Below are 12485 nucleotides of genomic sequence, written 5' to 3' on the forward strand. Positions count from 1 at the left end.
GCCGTGCTCAGTTCTTGGAAAAAGCACAGGTCACACCCGTCTACAAGAAGTGTATTAGAAGTGATCCACAAAACTACCATACATTATCTTTGACATCAGTGTGGAGAATCTTAGAACATATTCTGAGCTCAAACATAATGAGGTGTCTTGAACAGAATGACCTCCTCAGTACCAATCAGCATAGATTCCGAAAACATCGATCATGTGAAACCCAACTCGCACTTTTCTCAGGACGTACTGAAAGCTTTGGATCAGGTAAATACATTATTTCTCGATTTCCAAAAAACATCGGACTGAGTACCACACTTATGCTTATTGTCAAAAGTATCATCATATAGAGTCTCAAATGAAATTCGTGACTGGATTTAGAACTTTTTGGTAGGTACGACAGACCATGTTACCTCGGATGGAGAATCATCATCAGTAGTAGAAGTAACTTCAGGTGTGCCCCAGGGAAGTGTGTTGGGATCCTGGCTGTGCCAGTTGTATATCAATGACCTTGCTGACAATATTAAGAGTTACCTCAGTCTTTTTGCAGATGATGCAGTTATCTGTGATGAAGTGCTGTCTGAAAGGAGCTTCGTAATTATTCAGTCAGATCTTGATAAGATTTCAAAGTGATGCAAAAATTGGAAACTTACTTTAAATGTAAAATTGTGCACTTCACAAAATGAAAAGGCGTAGTATCCTATAACTATAATATCAGTGAGTAACTTTTGGAATTGGCCAACTCATACAAATATCTGGGTGTAACACTTTTCAGGGATATGAAATGGAATAATCACATAGGCTCAGTTGTGGGTAAAGCAAGTGGGAGACTTGGGTTTTGTTGGTGGAATACTGGGGAAGAAGCAATCATTCTATAAAGGAGATGCTTATAAATAACTCGTGCAATCAGTTCTAGAATATCGCTCAAGTGATTGGGAGACATGCCAAACAGTACTAACAGGATATTAAATGTATACAGTGAAGGGCAGCAGCAATGGTCACAGGTTTGTCTTATTTGTGGGAGAGTGTCACAGAGGTACTGAACAAACTGAATTGGAAGACTCTTGAAGATAGGTGTAAAATATCCCAAGAAAATCTGTTAACAAAGTTTCAAGAACTGGCTTTAAATGATGACTCTAGGTATATACTGCGTATTGCTCACATAGCGATTTTGGTGATAAGATTAGAATAATTACTGCACTCACTGATATACAAAACACACACACACACACACACACACACACACACACACACACACACACACACACAGGCATTCAGACACTTATTCTTTCTGCACTCTGTATGTGAATGGAATGGTAAGAAACGCTAATAACCAGTCCAATGGGACATACCCTCTGCCATGCACCTCCATGCAGACCCCTACCATGTATTCTAGTGTGTGTGGCTTGCCTGGTGCTCATCATGAATGTAAACAGTACAGAGGTGCACATTGGACTATGTTAGAGTGTTTAATGGGTGTTGAACTGTGGTGTGCCATAAATAAGGTACAAGAAACTACAGTTATGAGTAATTTCCTGTTCAGCTGTTGGAAAGTGGTACAGGAAACAGTGCCGGTCTCAAGTCAGATGTCAGCTTGAATATAACTGTTCATATGTGGGACCTTACTTCTGCTTCACTGCTCGTAACAGGATCCCACTGCACTACTATCTATTTATAGTGAATATTTAACTACTGTATACTTCAAAGTTTTTTAGCATCATGCCCATTTACATAATCCTTTCCCCCATGTGAGCCTTTTTTTTACAGAACTCAAGACTTTTTATGAAAGGTGACAATCTTCTACAGGAGTGAAGTGATGAATTTGCATTGCTAACACAGGACATATTGGAGGGAGCAGTGGCAGGAGGGGCAGGGGTGGAGAGGGGGGAAGATTTAAGGGGAAGTTTTGAAGGGTGAAAAGATGTATTATGTACAGTGATCATTATTTTGAAAAGTAAAATAAGTGGAGAAATATTGTAAAACTTCCCTCAGAACTTTGATCTCTGAAAATGTGTATGTATTAATATATCTGCAATGATGAAAAATACAGACTAGTACACAAAAAAGTAACAGATTTTTAAATTTCTTTTTTCAAATTATTGTGGTGTAATTATATTGCACGTTAGGTATTGTTAGGAAATGAGTACTCAGTAGTAAACACAATAGATTTTGTGCCTGTGCTTCTATTTTTAATCAGAGAGAAAATTAATTTTTAATGGGATTTGAAAATACATTTTCACATTGTAATGAAGACAATCATTTCATCAGGATCAGTGATATCAGTTTGTGCCTGTCATGTAGTTCACTGTTCCTTTTGTACAGTATTCCTCTTTTAAAGGTCTATGAAGAATTTACAAATCGAATTATATTCAAATAAAATTAAAGAAATCTACTCCTTACTAAACATCACACATATGTACAGTGGATTTGAGGTCAAAGGCACAGAGCAGGACAAGACAGGAATTTAAAAAAAATAATCTGAAAGGGTATTTTTGACTTGATACTTCAGAAGACATAATTTTTTGGATTTTTCTTTTGGATGACATTCATACATTAATAGGAAGTGAATCATATTTGGTTTAATGTGCCTTCGAACTGGTTGAAATCTCACTACTTGTTAGTGTTATTTCTTCATTTTAGCACAGTAAGCAAACCACAGAAGACAGAAAATCCGGTTTTGCAGTTTAATGGTAGTAAAATTTAGCAGTGCCTAATTCAAAATTGTAGGAAATACAAAGAACAAACACCCAACAAGCCTACTGAAAACACACTTTCTAAATGATAGACTGCTTGTAGTGGAAAGAGTAAAGGTAATCACTCGTTTTTAATTGAGGTGTTGAGTGTTCTATAGACACACAAACGAAATTGGAAAAAAATTGCTGAGCTCTTGGACAGTACCCCCCGTCAGATCTAACTAAGACAGAGTACACAAACATATCAATGAAAATAATCAATTATTGATAATATAAATGAATAGATAAAAAAAATCTGTTCACCAAGTGGCGGCAGGGGAACACATACGTATAAGGATTTAACTTTTACTAGCTTTTGGAATCAGTGACTCCGCCTTCTGGCATAAGAGTTGCAGGAGGACAAAGAGGGGTGAAGGAAAAGGACTGGAGAGGTTTAGGAAAGGAGTACAGTTTGCAAAAGTCACCCATAACCCCGGGTCAGGGGAGACTTACCAGGCAGGATGGGAAAGTCATTCCTGCAAATCGTGCCCAGTAACTCCCTCCTGGCACTTAGGGTTCCGGATGACTTTTCTGAACTTTCCCTACACCTCTCCTGTCCTTTTCCTTCACCCCTCTTCCTCACCCTTCAACTCTTCTGCCAGAAGAGGGAGCCACTGGCTCCAATATGTGTGTGTGTGTGTGTGTGTGTGTGTGTGTGTGTGTGTGTGAGTGTGAGAGAGAGAGAGAGAGAGAGAGAGAGAGAGAGAGAGAGAGAGAGAGAGAGAGATTAATAGGTAACTTAGTCATTTAAGAATATAATGACCTTTCTTTAAACATAAATTATGGTGGACAGTCTGTATTCCAGACCAAATAGAACTTGTGGTCACAAGTTTAAATGGAGAACATTGATTGTAGGACAGCACTTCTGCATGAATCTTTCATATATTGAAAGCCTCGTATCTTTCATACTATCCTGGCAGTACCTAATCTCACTAATTTAATGCTAAATTTTCCGAAGACTGGAACTGTTAATTCCCATGGTTAGTGAAGCTAGTATTTCAAGGTTACAAGGAGAGCAGCCATTGTGAGAATAATTTTAAAAAGTAACAAAATTGTTTTTTCCTGTATCAGAATTAACAAAAAAGGATGCATTCTTATTTGTTTAATATGTACTTACTTAAAACTGAGACATCTGTAGGATACAGTAACATCTCATTATTCCTGTTGTGGTAGTGGCTGATGAAGGTGTTATGCTGCTATTACCTAAAATATGTTAGAATTTATTCATTATCCCTACAGAACTCTTGTAGAGTTAAAAACTAACAAATATTTATGATTTCTTTTGACAGAAAATGAAAAGTAAATTTGTTACAATACTTCTAAACACTACAACTTAACTTTCACTATACCTCCACAGTTTTTGACAAGCTGCCTAGTGATAATAGTCTACAAGTCGTTGTAGAAGATTTGAAAAGAAGTGTTTCTTGAATTTTAATGTTATTTAGAGCGACTTTTAATGATTAGTAAGCATAGGTTTGTGACAATATGGATGATTGTGTTATTAATAGTGCATTCAAATTACTATATTTTTTCCATACATTGATGTCTTCCATTGATTTATATTTGCACATGAATTGCTGAGGAAACACAGTACAACAGCACGCATAGAATGGAAAGTGTTTATCTGAAATCAGATTGTCTGTATTAATAGATATTAGCTCATAGACATATTCTAATTAATAAATGTTGGCGAAGGAGATGTCATCTTGTGACTCTTACAGATTTCTCAGTGAAATTTATAATCTTCAAAAATTAGAATTTGCAGCTGACTCATTCCGCTGTCCACTCCAAGATCTGGTTTACACCACATATTGTATCAGTGTGGCATTCTTTACCATATACAAACTATAAGAACTTTAAATGTTAAAAACATTAGCATTAGACACGACTCAAGCAGCCAACTAAATTAGCAGTCATTGCATCACCTTTGAGCATGAAATGAAATACAATGGTACCAGGTTTGTAGTACAGGCTCCATGCTTCAAACCCCTTTGTAATAAAGGACATGATTGAGAATAGTGTGTAGATAGTTCTCACAACAGAATTGGTGGCTTTAATTTAGGTAAAGATGTGTTGTAATGCTTCTTCCCAACCACATCCCTTTCATCTTAGATACTGTAAAAATTATATTTATCTAATATGGATAACAGCTAGGGACCAGATGTGCAGCAGCAGAACATCACTGGCAAGAACATCAAACAGTTTCTTTTTTGAAAAGAAAAGGCAACCTGTTCAGTTCAGGTTGGTTGGAATCCAGACAGCGAGCTGCAGCAGACTATGCAAAAAAGAAAAATGCAGCCAGGAGATCTGTCAAAATAACATGGGGGAAGGGGGGGGGGGGTGGTAACATCAACTTGGCTGCAGTCTGAGAAATCTGGAGATCACAGATCTGATCATACTTTGTGTCATGGTAAAACTGTCACCGAGCAGTCATTTCACTTCCTATGTTGCTTTAATTTATTTCTTTTTGCCTTACTTTCTTGCAAAAATAATTGTACTTATTCAGTTTTTTAGGTGATGTTGATATTAAGAGTGATACCATTTATCTAATTTTAAAAAGCATGATGTGCGACAACTTAGTATGATAGTACAAAAATCCTTGTGCAAATTATAGTGGCTTGAACAAAACACAATAATATTACTTTTTAGAAAGTGAAAGTTATTTATCAGACTTGTGGAGCTATCAGACAAAGTTCATTGATCTGCAAGTTAAGCAATTTAAAAATAAAATAGAAAAAAAGTAAATAATATTTTTATATAATTTTCATCTACACATTATTACAAGATCTTTCTGTTCTAAAGTATTTGTTAATGCCATCTATGCAATGAAAGTAAAAATGTAAAATTCATATTTAATAAATATTTATGTCACTATTTATAAAAGATATGTGTTTTATTTTTCTTAAGATGCAAAATCCACGCAACAAAAAGTGACATGACAAAATCATTTCAAAATCACTTGTTCAGTTAAATTTTCTTTCTTTTTCATGCTATCCTGATGTGCTCCATCATTTGAGCAGTAAGTATTTGTATCCAGAATTTTGTGGTACACAACCATTTCTAACTCCTTCCCCCAGTGATGTGAATATGGATTCGCCCAGTCCAAATACACAGATCACGGCCCTCACGTATGATTGTGAATTCCAAAATAAGAAAAATTCAGAACAAAATGATCCTTGTGTTAATGTCCCAGTCACATATATTAGAGTTGAACACATTTCTGGAGAACATATTGAAAATGAGGTGCATTATGCAGAGAGACTAAGTAATGATGAAAACTCAAAACGCTCTGCAATTGGCTATCCAGGTCAAGCAGTGCAAATAATTTCCACACCTACTGGTGACAGAATTGCGAAACAGGTGAGTGAAACAAAAGTGACACCTCCAAATGAAAGAGATGATGAGCCTGTTGCAAGTGTTCAGATTCAGATAACTAAAGAGGGAATTAAAGTAATAAGTGATAAGGAGACTACAGTGTGAAACAACTTTTCTCACTTCATTTCACTGCAATATTAGAAAAGCTATAATCAAGCCAATTTGAGAACTGAAGGTATGTGCTTATTGGCCCAACAGAAGGAAACTACTGAAAAATTCACCAATAAGAAAGTAAAGTTTATTAACTTCATTGCAGACTTGTAGATATCATGACAGTTATGTTAGAGCATAACTACTTTGTTTTTTCGTTTCTTGACACACATTTTGCATTGGCAGCCATTAAGAATGGTTCTTCTTGTTCTATGTGAAAACTTCTGCAGAATTATTTCTTTCCTGGTCCCCTGTTTAGCTGACTGTTTTTGAATGTATGCTCAAACCAAATACTTCTGTGCCAAATTAAACAAATATGTGTGTGTGTAAACTGGCTCAGATAAAAGTTGTGTTTCTTAATATTGTGCCTGGTTGTGATATTGGCCTAGAGCCACTCAAATCTCTCTACTTCCAAAAAATAAATTTTGTCAAACCACCATACTGTATAGTTATTAGTTCTGTTGTAAATAATGTTCCAAAGGTTATTAGATGGTAATTTATTCTCACATTATCTTCACTAGATGAAGATTGAGATACTCTTTTGAGACATACTTTTCAGTATTTTACTACAGAATTTTTTTGTACATTTATGCAAACAATTGAAAAATATTCATAACATGAAATTTTTGCTGTTAAGTTACATTATCAGCTTGTAGTGATTTACAAACAAGGGAATATTGAAGTGCACAGTTCAATATGTGTGTTCCTGATAAGTGTTGTGCTAATTTGTTGCCATAATTGTGAGTACTAAGTAACTTCTGATAACAATGACTTGATATTCTTTATAATGAGAGATACATTTGAAAGATTTTAAGAAGTTGTTGTGATGTAGTCTTCCATTTCAATTGTATATTTCCAATACAAATTTCTTGTGATTTTTGTATGAGCCATCTGTCTTTCTCCTTTTGATACAAAGAAATATGTGTAGAAGCTGCCAAGTTGTAGACTTTGTGTACTTGCATTTCTATTAATTTTATCATCAATGTGGTTGTGTATATGCAGGGATTTCTATTCATTTATCAATTGAATGAGTTATACTATGACATTCATGTGTGGTAATCAAAGCGATAATGAGCTATATTGGATAAAAATTTCAGTGCAGTTTCATTAAACATTAAATTGTGTTGCCATTGCGAAACATTTTGTACTAATTAAAAATAAAGGTAAGTCACCTCTGACCTCAAATATTTATCAAAGGCTCATACTTCAAGGAAGAGATCAGTTCTCCTCCTGCTCTTAAAGATATATATTAATTATCCATAATGTCCTTTAGTGTCACTTTCGAAATGGCTGTGTTATATTGGAGATGTGGATTATACTTTTAGAAATTCATTTTTATGAAGTCTCTGGAGTAGTGTGTCATATTTATAACAGGATTTTTTTTTTTAATGGAAATTGAAGAAACCAGATTTGCCAAGCACAAAGGCAATACTACTTCCTCCTAATCCTGCCACATCTCCTCTTCCTCCTCCTCCTCCTCCTGCTGGTAGTAAAACTACTACTACTACTACTACTACTACTACTACTACTACTATTCTTCAGCTCCTCCTTAACCTCTTGCACACCCCTTCTTTATATTCACTAATATATTTGTATGAAGCGATATGTTGCAGTGATTGAGGCAGTGGTCTCTCATTTGACAAAAGTGGAGTTCATATACCCAGAGTTAGGTTTTCTGCGACTTCCCTAAATAACTTAAGGGGAATGTCAGGTTAATTCCTTTAAATTTGACACTACCAATTTCCTTTGCCAACCATATCCGATCTGAAATTGTTCTCTATTACTAATTTATATCATCATCGACAGAGCATTAAACCATAATCTTTCCCCCCCCCCTTTCTTTTCATCTGCCACTCAATACTATCCCATTTCTCTTATTTTCTTACACCTTTCCCTCATGGAATATTTCTCCAGCTCTTTAAACATCAATATCAGTAAATTCTCCATCAATTGCTTCTTTGTGTTGCATCTGCCTGGTAAACTGTGTAACCATTACTTCATAATTGTGCTGATTCTCTTGCAAACCAGTTATGTGTTCCACCATGTTCTATTGCAGTAATCTTACAAAAGGGTGTAATAATCCTACCCTCCCCCCTAATACATATTTTTAGCTATGCTGCCATTAAAGTTATTACATTTTTATGATTCATTATAATTTTTGGTGGCATCTATATCATTCTACTACTATTAATTGTAAATGTATAGAAAATTTAATTTATGATGTGGTGGCTATGTTGTGAACCATTATCTACCCTTAAAAAGTCCCAGTTGTATTCTACGGCAATGGCAACAGACAACGAATGCAGTGTATGTACCATCCTTTGTTGGCTAGCATCATATACATTATACTGAATTGCTCAATGAAAGATATAATGCAATAGATTTTTGCCAGTGTGTTTGCATGTTACTTATACATATTACATCTGATGCTACATTCCTCGATTTTGCCAAATTCCCTGTCTCAGAGGCCAGACATTACATTTCACATTAAGTGTATTGTCAAAATTGTAGAACAAGTATTCTCACCAGGTGACTTGTCTTCCAGATTTAGAATATGTGCTGTTAAATACTAGTAATATGATATACTTGTGGTGTTTTGCAATACATGTGTAGAAAGTTCCTGTTGATTGTAGTTACGGCTGTGTTGTCGTATTGAAATACTTTTTGTAAAATGTATACATCAGTATGATAATATTTAGTAAAAAGTATGCCTCTCTGCTGTCCCCTACATCAATATTTATTTCACTGTCATGTTAGCTTTCTTCTGTTATAGAGATTCATATTTCGTTTATATTCTCATTTGTGTACAGGTACGCAAGTGACACACACACACACACACACACACACACACACACACACACATTATTTTTTTTATTATTGGTACTATTATTCCTTTTATTGTTGAGACTCCAGTCAAATGAATTTTCTGCAACTTTCAAGTTAATGCTTTGTGTGTGTCGTATGCCTCACATATTTGTTGCACAGCACAGGTATTAGTTGTTCTTGAGAGATTGCTTTTACGAACAAAAGAATTGCAACTTTAATGATTTACTACAATATAATGTGGAGGTCTCACAGTAAGTGGATTTTTACAACAAATGAAAAAAGCTCGTAAACAAAAGATGTAATAAGGTGATTAAACATGCTAGATCATTCAGGAGTGCCCTTATTTTATTTATTATATATAAATAAATATAATTCAGTTCTAAAATTGTACACAAAATACTATTTTATATTCACTTATCTCAGTTTTGTGCAGCAGAATGTGTAGGCTACATAAATGGGATATTAAGATATATATTTTAATGATAAAACACTGTGAAATTAGTTGTTAAATGTATGTCAATACATTATTTATATCTTCAGTCATGGAATGTACTACATATTCTCATCAGTTGTAAATATTATCCATAAATTTACAGTATTCAATAGAATTATTTTAATTCTTGATTAGATAGAAGTATTGAGGACTTTTCCTATTTACTATGGTAGTTTGATCTCTTAGTGAGTGAACACCTGTTCATGGGTTTTAACTCCATTGCAGGATTAATTCAGTGCTACAATAAAATTACAATTTGAGTAGCTTTGTAAATAGATTCTGTGGATCACCGTTTAAAAATGTGAATAAAAGTAAATTTTGTCATCAGTTTCTTAAACTCTTATACTTCCCACATACTTCTCAGACTTTGCACTGGCGGGAAACTATGTCTTAGTAAGAGCTATGCGCTTGAGAATAATAATGGAGCTAAATAGCTTTCTCATTGCTATTACATTTAGTTACACCATGACAGATGCATTTAGAATTTGATGGGTCTCAGTAAATCATTGTAATTATCATATTGCAATTTTTTTTTGTAATGTGCTGGGTAATCCATCAGTAGGTATTTACTATGGAAAAAATCAGTATCTGTAACTATGGGAACAGGTGTATTTACTCTTCCGTGAAATATGTATTAAGAAGTCACAAATACCAAAATAAATTTCTGTGTAGTGCATACTAAACAAAATACGCAACAGTAATGTTTGTTTGATATTCCAGGTAATTAATAGCTGTACCTTTATAAAAATAAACAAAGACCTCAAAGCCTATTCAGCTATGAATGATAGACACACAATTGTGTGTTCTTTCCTTATTTGCTCTTTTCAGTATTGACAATGATGTAAGAGGTGACTGGAAAGGAGGAGGAAATTATGGTGCACTTATTCGAACATGAGTGGGATGGGGTGGATATAATTGGGCTTGAAACGCTTGTTTTGTCTTAGATTAATTGGGAAGTGAGGGAGGAGGGGAGGATGCCATGTATGGCTTGTAGGATGGTGACTGAAGCTATGTAACATTTACTGGGAAAAAGTGGGGATACTGTGTAAAGTTATTGATGCGGGGGATTCTGAGGAACCAAGTTCTAATACAAGCTAAATGTGAAAATATAAACTTTGACATCTGAAAATGTGACACGTCTTAAAATATTTTGGATTGTTATGCCATCGTTGGATGAATTTGTTGTTGAAACCCAATCTTTCATCCTCGTCTTTGTAGGACATTTTCAAGAGGAGCAGTAATGATGCACACATTGGCTCGCTACTGACTAGTGCACCGACAGGTCTGTAACAAGCAGAGGTGCATCGTATCTTCGAAAAAGCTAAAATCCCCCTTGAAGATTTCCTCTTCAGACAAGGACAAAATGTTGGGTTTTGACAAGAAATTCATTTGACCATGACATAATAGTCCAGAATATTTTAATAAGTGTAAATCAGAATAGTTAAATGCCAAGTTTTTTGCAACAACAATAATTGACCGAATGGAGGAAAATGGTAATTTTTTAAATCAAATGTGCAAAAGGAACAGCGCAATAGAAGAGTATAAACCCCAGCAATTAATTAATTGACTGTAAGAGAGAATAACAGCCAAGAGACAGTATCAGTTACTTCATCTTAATGTATTGTGTCTAAATTTAAAATTATTGCAGGACTTGTGGTAATGATTGGAATGTTAGTAGCAAATTGGTTGCAGAATCAGGCTAATAATCACTTTAAAAAAATTCCCCATCTCCTTAATATTGTGGTCAGGTTACAGAAAGCGAGAAATGATTTGGACCTTTTTAGATCTTCCAGAAATGGTTTTTTACTCTTCCCAAATACCGGATTCCAGTTGGGGTTAGTGAACGGGTGTGTAATTAGGCAGGTGGCCAGCAGTGCATTGGGATTTTGAATTGTGCAGTCCACCTCAATAGCTGAGTGGTCAGCGTGACAGAATGCCATGCTAAGGGGCCCGTGTTCGATTCCCGGCTGTGTCGGAGGTTTTCTCCACTCAGGGACTGGGTGTTGTGGTGTGTTGTCTTCATCATCATCATAATCTCATCTCCGTCGATACGTAAGTTGCCAAAGTGGCATCACCTCAAAAGACTTGCACCAGGCGACCGGTCTACCCAATGGGAGGCCCTAGCCACATGACATTTCATTTTTGAATTATGCAATATGCAGAAAATTTAGGAAGACACTTAAGTTGGAAACATCCACTGACGAGATGGTGTATTTTAAGAAATAAAACTATTGACATGACGCCAACATAGACTCTGTAAATGATGATATTTATAAATAGCATTTGTGACCAGAAAAGTATCTTTTGTATATAATCTTAATAGTCTCTTTTACCACAACATCTAAGGATAGCAGGTGTGTTACTTTGTTTTTCCACAGATCATAGAATAAAAGTTAGCCATAACCAATATGATTATATAAAACCATTACAGTAATATATTTATTGAGAGAACAGAACAAGGGGGAGTCATTCTTACCCTTGATGTGTTTGGAAAAGGTAACTAATGAATTATATACAATAAAACATGTGTATACTTGTCCATGCAGGTCATATTAATAAAATGGGCTATAATAGGGAGCATATAAGAAGCTGAAGACATAAAAACGATAACTCATTGAGAAGAGGATTTATAAAAAGCTGTGCATAATTACAAGAAAGACATCTGTACTGTGATTCTGCATTTCAAATGATAATAATAAGCAAATAAGGACTTTACTGCTCTTGTAAGCACATTTGCTCAAATCCTTTAATAGCATTGTGAAGTTATTCCACATTACCCCTCTTTTCATTGGTCCAAGTGCGCTAAGTAAGTGGTACTCTTTTCTGTATTGAAACTTTGACAACCTTTTCTCTCTCTCTCTCTCTCTCTTTCTCTCCCCCCCCCCCCCCCCCCCCCCCCCCAGAGAAACTCGTGCTCTAAT

The 12485-nt window shown here is 35.2% G+C and overlaps 1 protein-coding gene across 2 annotated transcripts in view; it reads left to right on the top strand.

The window, feature by feature from the left end:
* LOC126473429 (nicotinamide/nicotinic acid mononucleotide adenylyltransferase 1) overlaps positions 1-12485 on the top strand; it is a 104130-nt gene that overhangs the window by 52170 nt on the left and 39475 nt on the right. Inside the window, exon 6 of one of the 2 annotated variants that reach the window (XM_050100468.1) lies at positions 5741-6080. The exons of the other annotated variant lie outside the window; for it this stretch is intronic. Within the exon in view, the coding sequence (XP_049956425.1) occupies positions 5741-6080 (340 nt within the window). The remainder of the gene's footprint in view (positions 1-5740; positions 6081-12485) is intronic. 2 annotated transcript variants of the gene reach the window in all.

Source organism: Schistocerca serialis, chromosome 4 (assembly GCF_023864345.2).
Source record: "Schistocerca serialis cubense isolate TAMUIC-IGC-003099 chromosome 4, iqSchSeri2.2, whole genome shotgun sequence".
Lineage (NCBI taxonomy): Eukaryota > Metazoa > Arthropoda > Insecta > Orthoptera > Acrididae > Schistocerca > Schistocerca serialis.